The sequence below is a fragment of the Gobio gobio genome (genome assembly GCF_949357685.1).
Source record: "Gobio gobio genome assembly, chromosome: 25".
Lineage (NCBI taxonomy): Eukaryota > Metazoa > Chordata > Actinopteri > Cypriniformes > Gobionidae > Gobio > Gobio gobio.
Window position 1 is genome coordinate 29,685,620 of NC_137121.1, and position 16,663 is coordinate 29,702,282.

General features: G+C 37.0%; 1 protein-coding gene across 2 annotated transcripts in view; it reads right to left on the reverse strand.

The window, feature by feature from the left end:
- brsk2a (BR serine/threonine kinase 2a) overlaps positions 1 to 16,663 on the reverse strand; it is a gene marked incomplete at both ends in the record, with an annotated part of 315,947 nt that overhangs the window by 52,386 nt on the left and 246,898 nt on the right. For both annotated transcript variants that reach the window (XM_079809884.1, XM_079809883.1), the window contains 3 exons: positions 1,845 to 1,991; positions 7,147 to 7,215; positions 7,322 to 7,355. In XM_079809884.1, the coding sequence (XP_079666010.1) occupies positions 1,845 to 1,991; positions 7,147 to 7,215; positions 7,322 to 7,355 (250 nt within the window). The remainder of the gene's footprint in view (positions 1 to 1,844; positions 1,992 to 7,146; positions 7,216 to 7,321; positions 7,356 to 16,663) is intronic.

The following is a 16,663-nucleotide window of genomic DNA, read 5'->3' on the forward strand; positions in this document are numbered from 1 at the left end:
TCTACCAGTCACCAGGAGTTGAAGAATGTTCAACTTTGGGTAAAACGCAGCGCTCATCACTGTCTCTTTTTACCCAGCCATATAATCACAGTAGAGGAGGGGCAGGACAAAGACCACACGACCAACAGTCACATTCTGCTTGTACAACGATAACAAACGACAAAAAGCACATTTCTTCATCCAAAACTACTGCTAGAGCAAGTGCGTTACCTTGTATCAAAATGTTTATATTCACAAACAAACTATTTGCGAAATCAGATACTAGTAACAGTTTCTCAGATATTCCATATCATAAAGCACATATAACCACTGATCTATATAAAATGACTGGATTGCTCATTTTGTTCTAATTTGCCGTCAGGAGGTGAAGCCACTGTTCGAGGGGCCATCTTATTCTCGAAAAAAGCCTTTTTAAGATTTACGCATTTTAAATAATAGTAAAATTCCATCAAACACAATTGAATAATCTTTATACATTTTAACTGAACAATTGATTAAGAATTGTTCAATTATTCAATTAAAATGTGTAAGGATTATTCAATTAAATTTGATGGAATTTTACTATTAACTGAATTGTGTAAATCTTAAAAAAAGGCTTAAAAAGTTGAGTGTTCGATTCCCTACTGACAGAGGCATCATTGACTTACAGCCAAAACATTGACCTAAAATCACCCGATTTGCAGCGTATAAGTTCGTTGTACATGAATTTGTGAGTTGAGTGCAAGTGAACATTTTGTCCTCAAAGTTGATGTGTTAGAAGCAGGATTTGAGCGTGATTGACAAGGGCCAAATTGTGATGGCTAGACTGGGTCAGGGCATCTCCAAAACTGCAGCTCTTGTGGGGTGTTCGCGGCCTGCAGTGGTCAGTATCTATCAAAAGTGGTCCAAGGAAGGAACAGTGGTGAACCGGCGACAGGGTCAAGGCTCATTGATGCACGTGGGGAGCGAAGGCTGACCCGTGTGGTCCGGTCAAACAGATGAGCTACTCAAATTATTCCTGATGTCTCTTGGAGATCTTGGAAACTGTTAAAAAGCCACAGGTTTGCATATGAATTAAGTGTTAATTGTATATATTGTTGAGCTAATTATTCACGTAACCAATGTTTAATTATCTATCTTTACTGCTTGGAAATACATGCTGTTAAAAACACTATTGAGTTACTTGTGCAAGCCTTGCATAAATCTGTATTTAGATTCCAGAAGAATCATTTGTAATACAAACGCTGAGGTCTCGTCCATCCCCTGATCTGATATTCGTCAGTGTAATGAAGAGGAGCGTAACTTTTAATAAGCACTTCTAATAAACCATAACCATTTAAATGTTTAGGACGTTTGCATTGTAAAAATTTACAGCGAGACTTAAGATTTAAAAAAAAACGCTGACTTGTTAGAAAATGTAGTTGGCTGAAAATGCTCTGGTGGACACATGGCCTTAATATATGCCCAGTTTTTCCTCTGTAACCATTTACAAAGTCTGCAATTTTATGATACCTATTTATATGATTCAATTTTTTTCAGATTTTAAAAGTCACATAGTGTATTACAGCCTTTAGTATTGTGAGTTCTTATGAGTCCTTACATATTGCACACAAAAATGCATTAGCTTTTTCATGCCTCACATAAAAACTTCACATAAAAAACACTTTAGTCACTTTATATGTCAGTTAAACCATCTCTCTCATTTCTAGCACAGTGTCAAGAGGACCAGACTTTATGGTGATACTAAAGTTTACCATGATTAAAATTGAGTTTATGTATATGAAACAGATGTTACGTAACTAAACCCCATGAAAACCTCTGACATGACCCCATCAGTTCAAACTCAATAGATTGCCAGAACTTACCGTTAACCGTTTGCCGGCTTCGACCTCGATCATTCCTCTCAGAAGGTTCTGGCAGTCCGGTGGAATAAAATGAGGCATGTGAAACACGCCCAGCTTCACTTTTTCTAACAAGTTTCGTAAATTATCATCGTCAAACGGCAGAGCGCCCTGAAAGAAAGACACAGACAACAAAAGAAAGAAAATGCATCAGTGCATCAGAGGAGAAATTCAGAGTAATTGAGGACTGCTGGAAAATAGAACAAATTAGAAGAAAAGTGCTCAGAGGATTGACCCATAAATGCTACGTTTTCGTTTATTAAATCTTGCTTCGCAACTTTTTCATGTGTGTAGTGCTGACATGCTATAGATGAGGATGATGAGGTTTCATTTTCATTTCTGATGAAAAAACAAAACAGAGGAATAACAAAAAACACAAGAGACATAAATGCACTCCAATCACTTTGGATCTGAGAGGATTTTGTGTATTCAGCATAGAGTCAGTCTGCCATAGCACAGACAATTTTTTTTGGTTTTGGTATAGTCTGCCTTTCTACAGCAGGTCAACATATATATATTTCATAAAGGGACGAACAAGTGAACTTCAGCAGAACATAAAGTGAAAAAGAAAAGGAAAAAAAGAAATGCGAGACAAGACAAAACAAGACGTTATGTGTTATGAAGACAGACAAGATGAGGCAAAAACAATTAAATGAAAGATTGATGAGGTGATGAGACAAAGTGAGACAAAACGGAATGAGCTGCAGTAAGATGAGAGACAAAAACAAGACAACATGAGAAGACACAGAATGAAAAGAGACCAAATGAGACGAGATGAGAGAATATTAAGCGAGATGAGGTGAAATGAGACTCAATATGATGACAAAATGAAAGAAGAGAATCGACAAAAATGAGACACGGTATGGTGACATGAAATGAGACAAAATGAGACAATGAGACGAGAGAAGTAAACTGGAGAGAAGAAAACAGAAGAGAAGAGACCAAATTAAATGCAACGCGATGAGACAAAATAAAAGAGACAAAAATGATACGAGCCAAGGAGACATGAGACCAGATGCAATGAGATGAAAGAAAAACAGAAGAGAAGAGACAAAACAATATGGCACGAGACCAAACGAAACCAGACAAAATGAAATGCAACAAGATGAGACAAAATAAAAGAGTCAAGAGTCAAGGTGACATGAGACAAAATAAAATGGCATGCAGTGGGATGAGACAAGAGGAAAACTGAAAAGAAGAGACGAAATAACTTGAGATGAGACTAAAAGAAAACAGAAGAATTAGACACTAGGCCAAACAAAACCAGACAAAATGAAAGAAGGGACAAAAATGTGATGACAAGATGCCATAAGAATAGACAAAACAAGACAAGATGAGGTGCCATAAGACCAAATGAGACGAGATGAGATGAAATCAAATGAAAAAGAATGGAGTCAAAATTGAACAAGATGAGGTGAAATGAGACAAGACAAAATGAGACTCAATACGATGACAAAATGAAAGAAGAGAATTGGCAAAAATGAGACAAGGTGTGGTGACACAAAATGAGACAAAATTAGATGAGACCAGAGGAAAACAGAAGAATTTGACACTAGGCCAAACAAAATGAGACAAAATGAAAGAAGGGACAAAAATGTGACGACACAAGATGCCATAAGAATAGACAAAACAAGGCAAGATGAGGCGACATAAGACCAAATGAGACGAGATGAGATGAGATCAAATGAAAAAGAACAGTCAAAATTAAACAAGATGAGGTGAAATGAGACAAGACAAAATGAGACTCAATACGATAACAAAATGAAAAGAGAATTGGCAAAAATGAGACAAGGTATGGTGACACGAGACAAAATGAGACAATTAGACGAGAGAAGTAAACTGGAGAGAAGAAAACAGAAGAGAAGACAAAACCAAATTAAATGCAACGCGATGAGACAAAATAAAAGAGACAAAAATGATACAAGACAAGGAGACATGAGACAGGATGCAATGAGATGAAAGGAAAACATAAGAGAAGAGACAAAACAATATGGCACGAGACCAGACAAAACCAGACAAAATGAAATACAACAAGATGAGACAAAATACAAGAGTCAAGGTGACATGAGACGAGATAAGATGCAGTGGGATGAGACGAGAAAGGAAAACGGAAGAGAAGAGACGCAACAACTTAAAACGAGACAAAATGAAAGAAGAGAACAAAAACAAGACAAGACGAGGTGACGACCTGAAACGATATGAGACGAGACCAGAGGAAAACGAAACAAGACAAAATGAAAGAAGGGACAAAAAACGAGGCGGCACAAGAGTCAAGAGTCAAAATGGAATGCGAAGAGTAAAGAAAAGAGACAAAACAAGACAAGATCACATGAGACAAAACGAGACAAGACGAAAAGAGGACAGAAGAGAAGAGACAAGACAAGTTGAAGAGAAAAAAGAACAGTGATTGTTTGAATGTAATGTGAATGTGCAGCTCTAGTCTGTGCTGAAGTTACACAAGCACACAATAATCTCTGAAGAAAGAACTCAGTCATCATTTCTAGAACGTCAAAAACAATCCAGCTCGGGTTTAAAATGCAGGCCAGTGGTTCTGCGTGGAGAGATAAACCTCTCAGACTCAAGGGTCTCAATTTTACTCTCCAAATTGAACAAGAGCATTTGAAATGAGCTGGAACTCCTGGGATATCGCTGCGGCTCAAATGCGCAGGTAAAACGTTTCAAATAAAATCTGCTAATAATGCAGTGCAGAGGTGCAGAGGCCCAACACTTGCTCAACATTTTATTGTCTTTGGGACTTAGAAACATCAATTCCCAGCCTTCATTCATATACGCATGTTCATTTTCAAAAAATAGCATTTCTGATGAAAAAAGGCTTGATGATAACATTCTGAAAACTTCATCTTCGATATCTATCGCTCTTTTTAATCAAGCAACATAGAAAATATGTGTCTGTGTTTCTACATAATATGACTGAACTAAATAGAAACCGGGCCCTGTCAAACACCCAGTGTTTTTTGCTAGTTTAAAGGGTTAGTTCACCCAAAAATGAAAATTCTGTCATTAATTACTCACCCTCATGTCGTTCGACACTCGTAAGACCTCCGTTCATATTCGGAACACAAATGAAGATATTTTTGTTGAAAGCTGATGGCTGAGAAAGGCTTCAGATAGGCCTCCATTGGCATTCAGTACATTTACACCCACAAGACCCATAAAAGGCACTTAAAACGTCATTACAAAGTCCATCTCACCACAGTGACTCTACAATAATTTTACGATGTGACGACAATAGTTTTTGTGCGCAAAAAAAAAATCAAAATAACGCCTTTATCCAGCTTGTTCTTGTCTTCCGTGTGTGCCTCCACGTCGCATGCGCGAGAATATGACGTAGTGCCAGCGTTCGGGAATCCATGAAATGCACACTTTAGTCCCATTTTGAGAACTACGCCGAGACCTAAAGCACGATCAATGAAGAATTCAACAGCTTAGACACGCGCGTCTTCCTCTGCTTGTAAACAAATCGCTTCTGGGTCATGTGTCCGAACGCCGGATCTACGTCATATTCTCGCGCATGCGTCGTGGAGGCACACACGGAAGACAAGAACAAGCTGGATAAAGGTGTTATTTTGATTTTTTTTTGCGCACAAAAACTATTGTCGTCGCATCGTAAAATTATTGTTGAGTCACTGTGATGGACTTTGTAACGACGTTTTTAGTGCCTTTTATGGGTCTTGTGAGTGTGAATGTACTGAATGCCAATGGAGGCCTATCTGAAGCCTTTCTCAGCCATCAGCTTTCAACAAAAATATCTTCATTTGTGTTCCGAATATGAACGGAGGTCTTACGGGTGTCGAACGACATGAGGGTGAGTAATTAATGACAGAATTTTCATTTTTGGGTGAACTAACCCTTTAAGTCTGACGCAGTTATCATTTTCACATCCAGCGCCACGTTGTTTAAATAGCAAATGCACTTGCGCCCATCTGTTCGCCCATGGGCGTGCTGGTCTGAAAACGAGGTGTGTTCAGGCGCATTGTTGGCAAGTTGCTATTTAGAGGAACTGAAAACGACTGTGCCATTGAACAACAAAAACCTGCTCTAAAATCAATAGTGCAGTATTTTTGTGTCATTTAAAGAGCATGCTACACTCAAAAAAAAAAAAAGATTTATGATGCTGTTCACTTTATTTAAGCAATTCGTCTTGATTTAACACCATTATATTAGGTTTCTGGTTCAAATGTTATTGATTCATGTTAAACTGACTTTAAACCGTTACTCTTTGACATAACTTGATGTTTTCATTTTGAAATAACATGTTTCAATCAAGTAACCAAAAGAAATAAGACTTTCACTTCCCATCATGCTTTGCAAAGAGGCTGAATTCGGAGAGTAAATGTTTAAACAAAGTGCAATTTGATGCATTTTTAACAAGATGAGAAAATTGAGAGACTTTTTAGTGCTTAATGTTTTGTTATGTTGGTATTTAAAAGTTTGTGTTATGTTAGTGTTTTTGGAGGTTACCATTGTGTGAAGTGTAGAGCATGTGCTTGGGGTGTCAAGTTGTTTTAATAATAAAAACTACTCTGGGCATGCCATGGATGTAACAAAACCATCTTCTGGCTAGCCAATAAAATCTTGTAAAAAGCTATTCTTTGAATTAATGTAATTAAATCATGGAAAGGATTTCCATGTGATTAAATGGCTTTCTTTCAGCATTATGGCACTTTTGTTAGTTTAACTTAAATAAATTAGTTGGTCCAAAACATTGCAAATTAGCTGGGCTGACACTATTAAATTAAGCTGTGCCTAGCCATAGTAAATAAGTTGAATCAACCTTCATAAATTAAGTTGACCCAACGTAAGTACATTCAATTGGAATTGCTGAAATAAAGCAAGTTAATCATGTGGAAATACTTTCCATGATTTTTTTATGTTCATTCAAAGAGTCATTTTTTTTAGTGTAGTTATATGCGCCCACAATGTGCATACACTCTTATTATACACACACAGGGATGCACAGCAGCACACAAACATTTTTAAATATTAAAAATAAAAGGATTCCTCTCTGGAGACGCGTTCAGTCTTTCTGCTTGTGGCCCAATATCTGACATAATATGACATAAGACATAAGTGCATGCAAAAATGCCTGTTTATGAGTCTTTCATCTTTGTTTCATTCACTGAATGCAAACATATTGAATAAATAATTTATTATGGGTTTAGAACAACATGAAGGTGAGTAATTGTTGACTGAATGTTATATTTGGCTGAACTATTCCTGTGAGGTAAAGTCTTGAATGACTCACCACCAACAGAGCGAACAGAATGACCCCACAGCTCCAAACGTCTGCTTTCCTTCCGTCATACTTCTCTCCCTAACAGAGAGAAGACACAGTACAAATGCATTAACTCTCACTTCAGATCAGGTCTTCCATTCATAATTCTTTCTTTTTTCTTCCACAAAGTAAAAGCAATACTCACCCGGATCACTTCAGGACACGCATAATGAGGAGATCTGTGAAAAGACATCAACTGGAGTTACTGGCAGTAACTGTGCAAAATAATCTCTCAGTATTTTTATCTCATTTAATTGATATTATTTTATATTTTAAATAATTTTTACTATATAGTATTTTTTTGTATTATATTTAGCCTTCATTAATTTTGTTTTAAAATAAAATATACATTGGCAGTTTAGAACATCACACTAAAAGAACACAAATAATAATTTGACATACATACATACATACATACATACATATACACACACACACGCGCGCGCGCGCGCGCACGCACGCACGCACGCACGCACGCACACACACACACACACACACAGTGGCAAGAAAAAACAATGTGAAAAAACTAACTTGCAGAATCTATGAAAATTTACAAAAAAGAGAGATCATACAAAATGCCCATTTTTTTATTTAGTGCTGTCCTGAATAAGATATTTTACATAAAAGATGTTTACATATAGTCCACAAAACAAAGAAATAGCTTGTTTTGTGATGGTTGCTCCCTTTTAAAAAAAGGTTGAAACATTCACTGATGCTCCAGAAGGAAACATTGCATTAAGAGCCAGGGGGGTGAAAACTTTTTGAATTTGAAGATCAAGATAAGCTGTACTTAATTTGTCGGTAACACTTTAGAATAATGGTCATTAGTTAACATTAGTTAACTACATTAGTTAACATTAACTAATAATGAACTGCACTTATAAAGCATTTATTAATCTTTGTTAATGTTAATTTCAACATTTACTAATGCATTATTAAAATCTTGTTAACATTAATTAATGCACTGTGAACTAACATAAACAAACCATGAACAGCTGGATTTTTATTAACTAACATTAACAAAGATGAACAAATACAGTAACAAATGTACTGCTCATGGTTAGTTCATGTTAGTTAGTTAATGACCATTATTCTAAAGTGTTACCAATTTGTCTTCCGGGAAACATGTAAGTATCTTCTGTTGCTTCCAAAGGGCAGTACTAAATGAAAAAATATATATTTAACATTTTTTTTTTTTTTTTAAATCTTCATCCTGTTCAAAAGTTTTCACTCGGTCCCAAATCTGCGCAAGATCAACGCCACATTAAGATTTCTGGAGGCTTCACTTTTCTTCAGCAGAAGAGAATGAAGTCGCATCGTCCATATTTTTTTTCCGGTCTATGTTCAAAAAGAGGCAACCAAAAGTGGCCGCAACAGTGATGGCCCAAATAGGGAGCATCTGCTGGAAACGGTCCACCTGCCAGGCAGACCATGAAATGGTGATGCAGAGGTCAACCAGCCAGTGTGACCCACCGATAGGGCACACCAACCGGCTCTCATGAACATCCACCCCATCCTCCAGACAGTTCACCTCTGCATTGCCACCCAACAGTCCACCTGGCAAATGGGCCGCTTCAAGTGCAGAAACGACAGAGATGCCGCACACAGCATGCATGTCTAGGAGGTCGAAAACATCCACAAAATAAACAAATGACAGCTGGGATCAACAGCCAAAACCTGTGTTTTCAATTTAAGAATTTGTATGAATTATGCTGTCACTATTGTGACAGAATATAAAACCTAATATTTCACTAATTTAACCAACATAAAATCAAAGAGGGCATAACGTTTGTGAGTTAGGGAGGTCTAAGGAGTAAGGAGTAAGAAAAAAAATGGGATTAAATGGGTTAATATGCACCACTGCAACAATATATTTTAACTAAAACATGAAAAATAGTTTTTAACTAAAAACAATGAATATTTCATCTTTTGAACTGATTCACTGAATCAAATCATGTAAAAAAAATACTGATTTTTAGACCACAGAAGGCTGAAAGACTGAAAATTTAGCTTCACCCTCATTGGAATATATTATATTTTAAATTATATTAAAGTATAATTTTTTTTTTTTATGGTAATAATATTTCACAATATTTTTTTTTTTTTTACTGTATTTTTGATAAATGCAGCCTTGGTGAACTTAAGAAACTTCATTCAAAAACTGATCTCCAAAATAATTTGAATTTGAAATCTCCAAAAATAATTCTGTCACCATGTTATTTCTGTCAAACAAACAATATAAAATCATGGAAGGCAACTCTCAGATCACGTCAAAAGCTGTAATCCCCTGAAGCAAAAGCACTATGAATTTAAGACGTTTCCCATAGCCACTGATCCGTGACGTCTGATACTGTTTGCTTAGAATGATTAATATCAAGATGGTTGGAGGGACACAAAGACACACTAAAGAAGAAGATAACATCTTCCCAGAGTAATTAGGGTCACAACATGTTGACAGTACTTCCTGTTTCACCAGCTGACATCCTGTCTCCATTAATCTTTCTTGACAAATCCTATTCTACAACAGAGTTGTGCATCTACGCATTATACTCTTCCCATGTTTTTTTTCTTCCCTTTTTCAGAGATAAACAGGCACGTTCAGAGTTAATCATATTATTGGGAGAGTTTCTCAGCAAGCTGTAAACATCTCCCATGATCCCTCAAACACCTTTACAAGCGTGCAGCTATGCAAATATGAATTCTGTTAGTGAGAGCTTTTTCTTATCATCTAAATATATTCAACTTGAAGTACTCCAGCTGCATACAGAAACACTACAAACGCCAACTGAAAAGCTGCCGTTTGACTTTAACAAGAGCAGATTTAATGGCGTCGAAGAAATACCTTCATGGACAACTCTGAAGTGTCGCCGATCTGTCAAAGCTAATTTTCACTTTACCTCAGATAAAATTGTCAAAGCAAATGGTCTCTTAGAATATTCTACAAATATACACTATATTGGCAAAAGTATTGGGACACCCCTCCAAATCATTGAATTCAGTGTTCCAATCCCTTCCATGGCCACAGGTGTATAAAATCAAGCACTAGGCATGCAGATGCCTCTACTAACATTTTTGAATGGGTCGCTCTCAGGAGCTCAGTGAATTCAAGTGTGGTACCGTGATTTATTGCACAGGTGGCAACCTGTCCATTCATGAAATTTCCTCACTACTAAATATTCCACGGTCAATCTTTAGTGGTATTATGACAAAGTGGAAGCAGTCCGGAACAACAGCAACTGAGCCACGAAGTGGTAGGCCACATGGAGAGCTTCATGGAACGGGTTTCCATTGCCAAGCAGCTGCTCATCCAAGCCTTACATCACCAAGTGCAATGCAAAGTGTCGGATGCAGTGGTGTAAAGTACGCCGCCACTGGACTCTAGAGCAGTGGAGACGTGTTCTCTGGAGTGACGAATCACGCTTCTCTGTCTGGCAATCCAATGGACGAGTCTGGGTTTGGCAGATGCCAGGAGAACGGTACTTGCCTGACTGCATTGTGTCAAGTATAAAGTTGCTCGACTGGTGGTGGGGGGATTACGGTGTGGGATTGTTTTTAAGGGGTTGGGTTTGGTCCCTTAGATCTAGTGAAAGGAACTCTTAATGCTTCAGCATACCAAGGCATTTTGGACATTTTTATACTCCCAACTTTGTGGGAACAGTTTGGGGATGGCCCCTTTCTGTTCCAACATGACTGCGCACCAGTGCACAAAGCAAGGTCCATAAAGACATGGATGAGCGAGTTTGGTGTGGAGGAACTTGACCTGCCTGCACAAAGTCCTGACCTTAACCCGATAGAACACCTTTGGGATGAATTAGAGCGGAGACCGCGAGCCAGGCCTTCTCGTCCAAAATCAGCGCCTGACCTCACAAATGCACCTCTAGAAGAATGGTCAAAAATACCCATAAACACACTCCTAAACCTTGTGGAAAGCCTTCCCAGAAGAGTTGAAGCTGTTATGGCTGCAAAGGGTGGGCCAACTCCATATTAAACCCTATGGATTAAGAATGGGATGTCATTGAAGTTAATGTGCATGTAAAGGCAGGCGTCCCAAAACTTTTGGCAATATAGTGTATCACAATACAAAAGAGATTTACGACATATATTTGTAGAATATTCTAAGAGTAATCAATATTGCAACAGAAGTCGGTTCTTGGACTGGTGAATTTATTGAACCTAATCAAGTGTGCCGCACACGTCCTGAAAAGTGAAGCCACAGCATTTCGATCGCCCCCTGGTGGCTGGCTGCAGTATAGGTCATAAACCCCGCCCTCACCATGTCTCCTTTTTAGAAAGAAATGGTGTCTGCGAGGATTTCCAGTCAGGATTTAGACCGTGTCATAGTACTGAGACTGCTCTCATTAGAGTTACAAATTATTTCTTCTTATCATCCAATCGTGGTTGTACCTATCAATTAGTGTTACTCAATCTTAGTGCTGCATACTACAGACCATAACATTCTTTTTAATAGACCTTCAAATATTATGGGGGCATAATTGGAATTGCATTGGCATGGTTCCAATCATACTTATCTGACCGTTATCAGTTTGTAGCAGTAAATAAAGAGGTGTCAATCACACGTTCAGTATGGAGTACCTCAAGGCTCAGTGCTAGGACCATGGCTTTTCACCCTGTACATGCTACCCTTGGGAAATATCATTAGAAAGCATGGCGGTCTATATTTCAGCTCTATATTTTTTTCAAAAAATTGGATGACTAGTAATTTCCTACTACTTAATACTGAAAAAAACCAGATTCTAATTATTGGACCGAAACCCCCCACACGGATGAGAGGGAGTGTGGGCAGGACCTTGATGCTACCACTGGGAGATATCATTAGGAAGCATGGCGTTAGTTTTCATTGTTATGCTGACGATACTCAGCTCTATATTTCTTCAAGCCCTGAAGAAACTTACCAATTCACAAGATTAACGGAATGCATAGCTGATATAAAACATTGGATGACTTGTAATTTCCTGCAACTCAATTCAGAAAAAAATAAATTTTTAATTATTGGACAAAAAAGCTCCACAAGTAGTAACCTAGAATACTGTCTAACACTTGATGGCTGTTCTGTCAAGTCCTCGTCGTCAGCGAGGAACCTGGGTGTGCTCTTTGATACCAATCTTTCATTTGAAAGCCACGTTTCTAGCATCTGTAAAACTGCATTCTACCATCTTAAAAATATATCTAAATTACGGCACATGCTCTCAATGCAAGATGCTGAACAGTTAGTTCATGCGTTCATGACCTCAAATAAATAAACTCCAGCTGGTCCAAAACGCAGCAGCTCAAGTTCTTACTAGAACCAGGAAGTATGACCATATTAGCCCAGTTCTGTCAACACTGCACTGGCTGCCTATTAAACATCGCAAACATTTTAAAATTTTGCTTATTACTTACAAAGCACTAAATGGTTTAGCTCCCCAATACTTGAGCGAGCTCTTAACATATTATACTCCATCACGTCTACTGCAGTCTCTAAACTCTGGCCAGTTGATAATACCTAGAATATCCAAATCAACTGCAGGCGGTCGATCCTTTTCCTATTTAGCTCCGAAACTCTTGAACAGTCTTCCTAACATTGTTCGGGAAGCAGACACACTCTGTCAGTTTAAATCTAGACTAAAAACACATCTCTTTACTGTGGCATACACATAAAACACTTTTTTCAATGAAATGATTGTTAGGCTGCATTAACTAGGTCAGCCAGAACCGGGAACACTTCCGGGCTGGATCCAGTTCAGATGGTGGACCTGCGCCCAGAGAAGACCAACACAGGACCCCGAAGTGTCTGAGAGACCGTGATTAGACGCCCCCTGCAACTGCTTCATCGACACGGCATCTCAATAAACCCGTCTCCGGCGTTTTGACTCAGATTGTTCGAATATTACAATTAAAAAATACTTAAATCGATATGTCATCCTCAATAAACCCATCTCCGGCGTGTTGCCTCCGATCATTCGAATATTGCACTTTAATAATTATTTAATCAACATCATCCTCAATAAACCCATCTCCAGCGTGTTGCCTCCGGTCCCTCGAATATTCTGATCTATTATGACCTCCGAGCTGTAAAACTGACAGAATAATAATAATAATAATACGCTGTTTGTTAATTGGCCAGAGGAGAACTGGCACCCCGACTGAGCCTGGTTTCTCCCAAGGTTTATTTTTTTCCATTAGGTCACCTAATGGGGTTTTGGTTTCCTTGCCACTGTTGCCTCTGGCTTGGCGTGCTCAGTTGGGGACACTAAATTTTTCAACTAAACATCGAAATAAATCTAATTAATAAACTAAATTAACCATTTAAACTAAATTATTGATCGAACTATTGATCTAAAGCCCACACTGTCACTGTATGATAATTGAAATGAACTGATGACATCAGCGTTTTCTCCAGAATGGCTATACAGCTGAATAAAATTATGTTGCATTATTTTCCTGTTTAACACTGTAAAGCTGCTTTGAAACAATCTACATTGTTAAAAGCGCTATATGAATAAAGTTGACTTGACTTGACTTGACTTGATACAGGGGCTCCAATACTGCACAGACTCAGGCTTCGGGGCGACGTTATCTGCAACAACTGTATCTGGGATATTTTGGCTTCATTTTGCTTCAGTGGAAAAATGTGGCGATGCGCTGTCCATCTTTTTTACAGTCTATGGTCCTAACAACAAGCTGCATTACATTTTCATAAAACATTGCTGAAGCTGTTCAGTACACATCAACCTCTAAAACAGACTGCAGTTTCACTCCAAACTTATTGCCCTCAATACATTAGCCTAGACAGGCCTGCTTGCTTATTATGATTCTGATGGCGTAACCACACCATTTGAGTTGTTTTCCTCCAAAGCAGGTGCGTGTACATCTGAGAGATCAAAACGAATCGGATGTTTTAAGGTCGTAAAATGTTTCCATTGTTTATGTTGATGAGGGAGACAAATTAGAGCTAAAAATACACCCATTAAGGGATGAGTTTATGGAGGAACCCCTGCAGTACGTGGTGCCAGATCATTTATCTACTCCAAGCTGTTTGCTAGAGCTCATTTCCTCTCTCATTCCTGCAAAACTCCTCAACCAATGACAGGCAGATATTAGCTGCCTCATAACTGATGTGGGTGTGCAAATGATGAGACATATGGGTTCAAATGTGTCTTTTTGCTGCAATGTACAATGATCATTAAGCCAAAATGGTGCATGGTAATAGCGATACAAAAATAAACACCATAAAGACTAGCGGAAGGCATCCATGAAGCTCAGAATCAATAATGCCCATATTATTTTGAGTGTGTATGTCTCAGACCCAAAGTGGGGCTGTTGCCAGTTGAGTTGTTACTCAAAGTCACGCTGAGAATCTGCATACATGAAAAAATTGGATAAAAAGGCATTCATTGGTGTGAGCCAAATCAAATATTACACAAATAAGGAAAACATCTGGATCGAACTATAAATAAAGTTTTGAAAAGATAAGTTAAATCATAAATAAGTTAAACAAATTAGTTAATGATGTTTTTAAATAAATGAATCCATGAATATATGGATACATTATTTAAAATAATGAATGATTAAATGGATAAGAATTTTGAAATTGATTGATTAATTTAATAAACAAATATATTTAAGTGATGAAAAAAGAAATGATGAATGAATGAATATCTTTAAAATAATTTTAAATGAATGAATGCTATTTTTGAATGAATGAATGAATGAATGGAGCATTGTTTTAAAAGAATGAATGATTAAACAGATGCAATATTTTTTAAAATCAATTGATAAATGAATAAATTGAATTCAATATTTTTTTAAATGGTGGATGGATGGATGGATGGATAAAATGAATGAACAATTACAAACAAACATTTAAAATAATTAATAAATGAATGGATGAATTTATGGAGAAAAAAAAAGTGTGTATATATATATATATATATATATATATATATATATATATATATATATATATATATATATATAATAGATTAAATATTTTAAATGAATAAACAAATATGTTTAAATGATAAAAAAGAAAGGATAATAAATAGATATTTTTTAAAGTAATTAATAAAGGAATGAATGCTGTTTTTAAATACATGAATTAATTAATGAACACATGTTTTAAAAGAATGAATTATTAAATAGATAAAATATTTTGAAATGAATTGATAAATGAAAAATTGAGGGAACAAATATTTTGAAATGAATAAAAAATGTTTTTAAAAGAAGGAATTACTGAAGAGATACAATTGTTTTTAAATTAATAAACAAATTAATTAATAAAATGAATGAGAAAAACAAAACAAAAAATATATATATATTTTTAAAAAGTTATAAAATAATTAATGATTTAAACCTACTTTGATTTCCCACAATCTCAGATACGCTGTGCCACACACTGATTTTCTTAAAAGTGTCCCAGTACTCAGACACATGTCATTTAAAGTCATGTCATTTAAACTGCTCACAGCCAGGATACATTTTTCCTTCATATTTCCATCCTTACAGTAGCTGAGAGGAGAGGGATCACATGATTTCTGCCATCTTTTCTTAATGACTGTCTCTCCCTAAAGTTGCTCTTCTTTTGTATAAAAGTTCAACTTTTCTTGCCTTTCTCAAATCTACAAATATATATATTTTTTAACTTAAATTACTTAATATTGTGTGTCCATGTACAGTATGTATTTATTTACTAAGAATCCAGGTAAAAAGTAGGATAATATACTGATACTATCGCAAAATAAACCCCTTCAGGCGGGTTTAAAATAATTTTGGGATCACTGAAAACGCCAAGGACATTCGGCCCAGAATCAACACACAGCTGCTTTGGAGATCATTTTTAGGATGATGGGACCCGTACAGATTCATTCCGATAGCCGATGTTGAGTCACGGCGCTGGGAGGCTACTGTGACTTCCTGTGTGACACAAAGTCCTGTATTTCCTGACCCGCGGTGGCCGTGACGCCAGCGCACACAAAGGTACACGAAGGTCCGGTTTGACCTCTGCCAAGCTATAATTATGTAACATCAGGTGACTCTTTGTGCAGTGATTTTATTGCATTGGGCTTTAATCTATGGCCATGTCTGAGTGTAATCCTAAAGGTCGGGCAAGCACGGCAAATTTAATCTACTGACAAAAGGCAAAATGTTTTATAGCATATGTGGGGCAAAGTCGCTTATTGAAAGGAGAAATGATTACATTAAGAAAGAAATAAAGGGCAATAAATGAGTCAGGCTCCTATCTCTTCACACCAGGCCTCGGCCAAACAACAGAAGAAAAGAAAGCTCTGGGTTTCCATGACAGCTAATCACACTAATTATGTCAGAGGGGGCGTGTCATAAAATACAGCTGAGCATTCATTGGTTGCCTCCACATTGTCTGACTTTTTTTTTTAACACAACTGGCAAATGTATTAATTGATTTATTTAGCAAGGATGCATTCAATTGTTAAAAAGTGAAATTATACGTATTTACAATGCTATTGTAAAT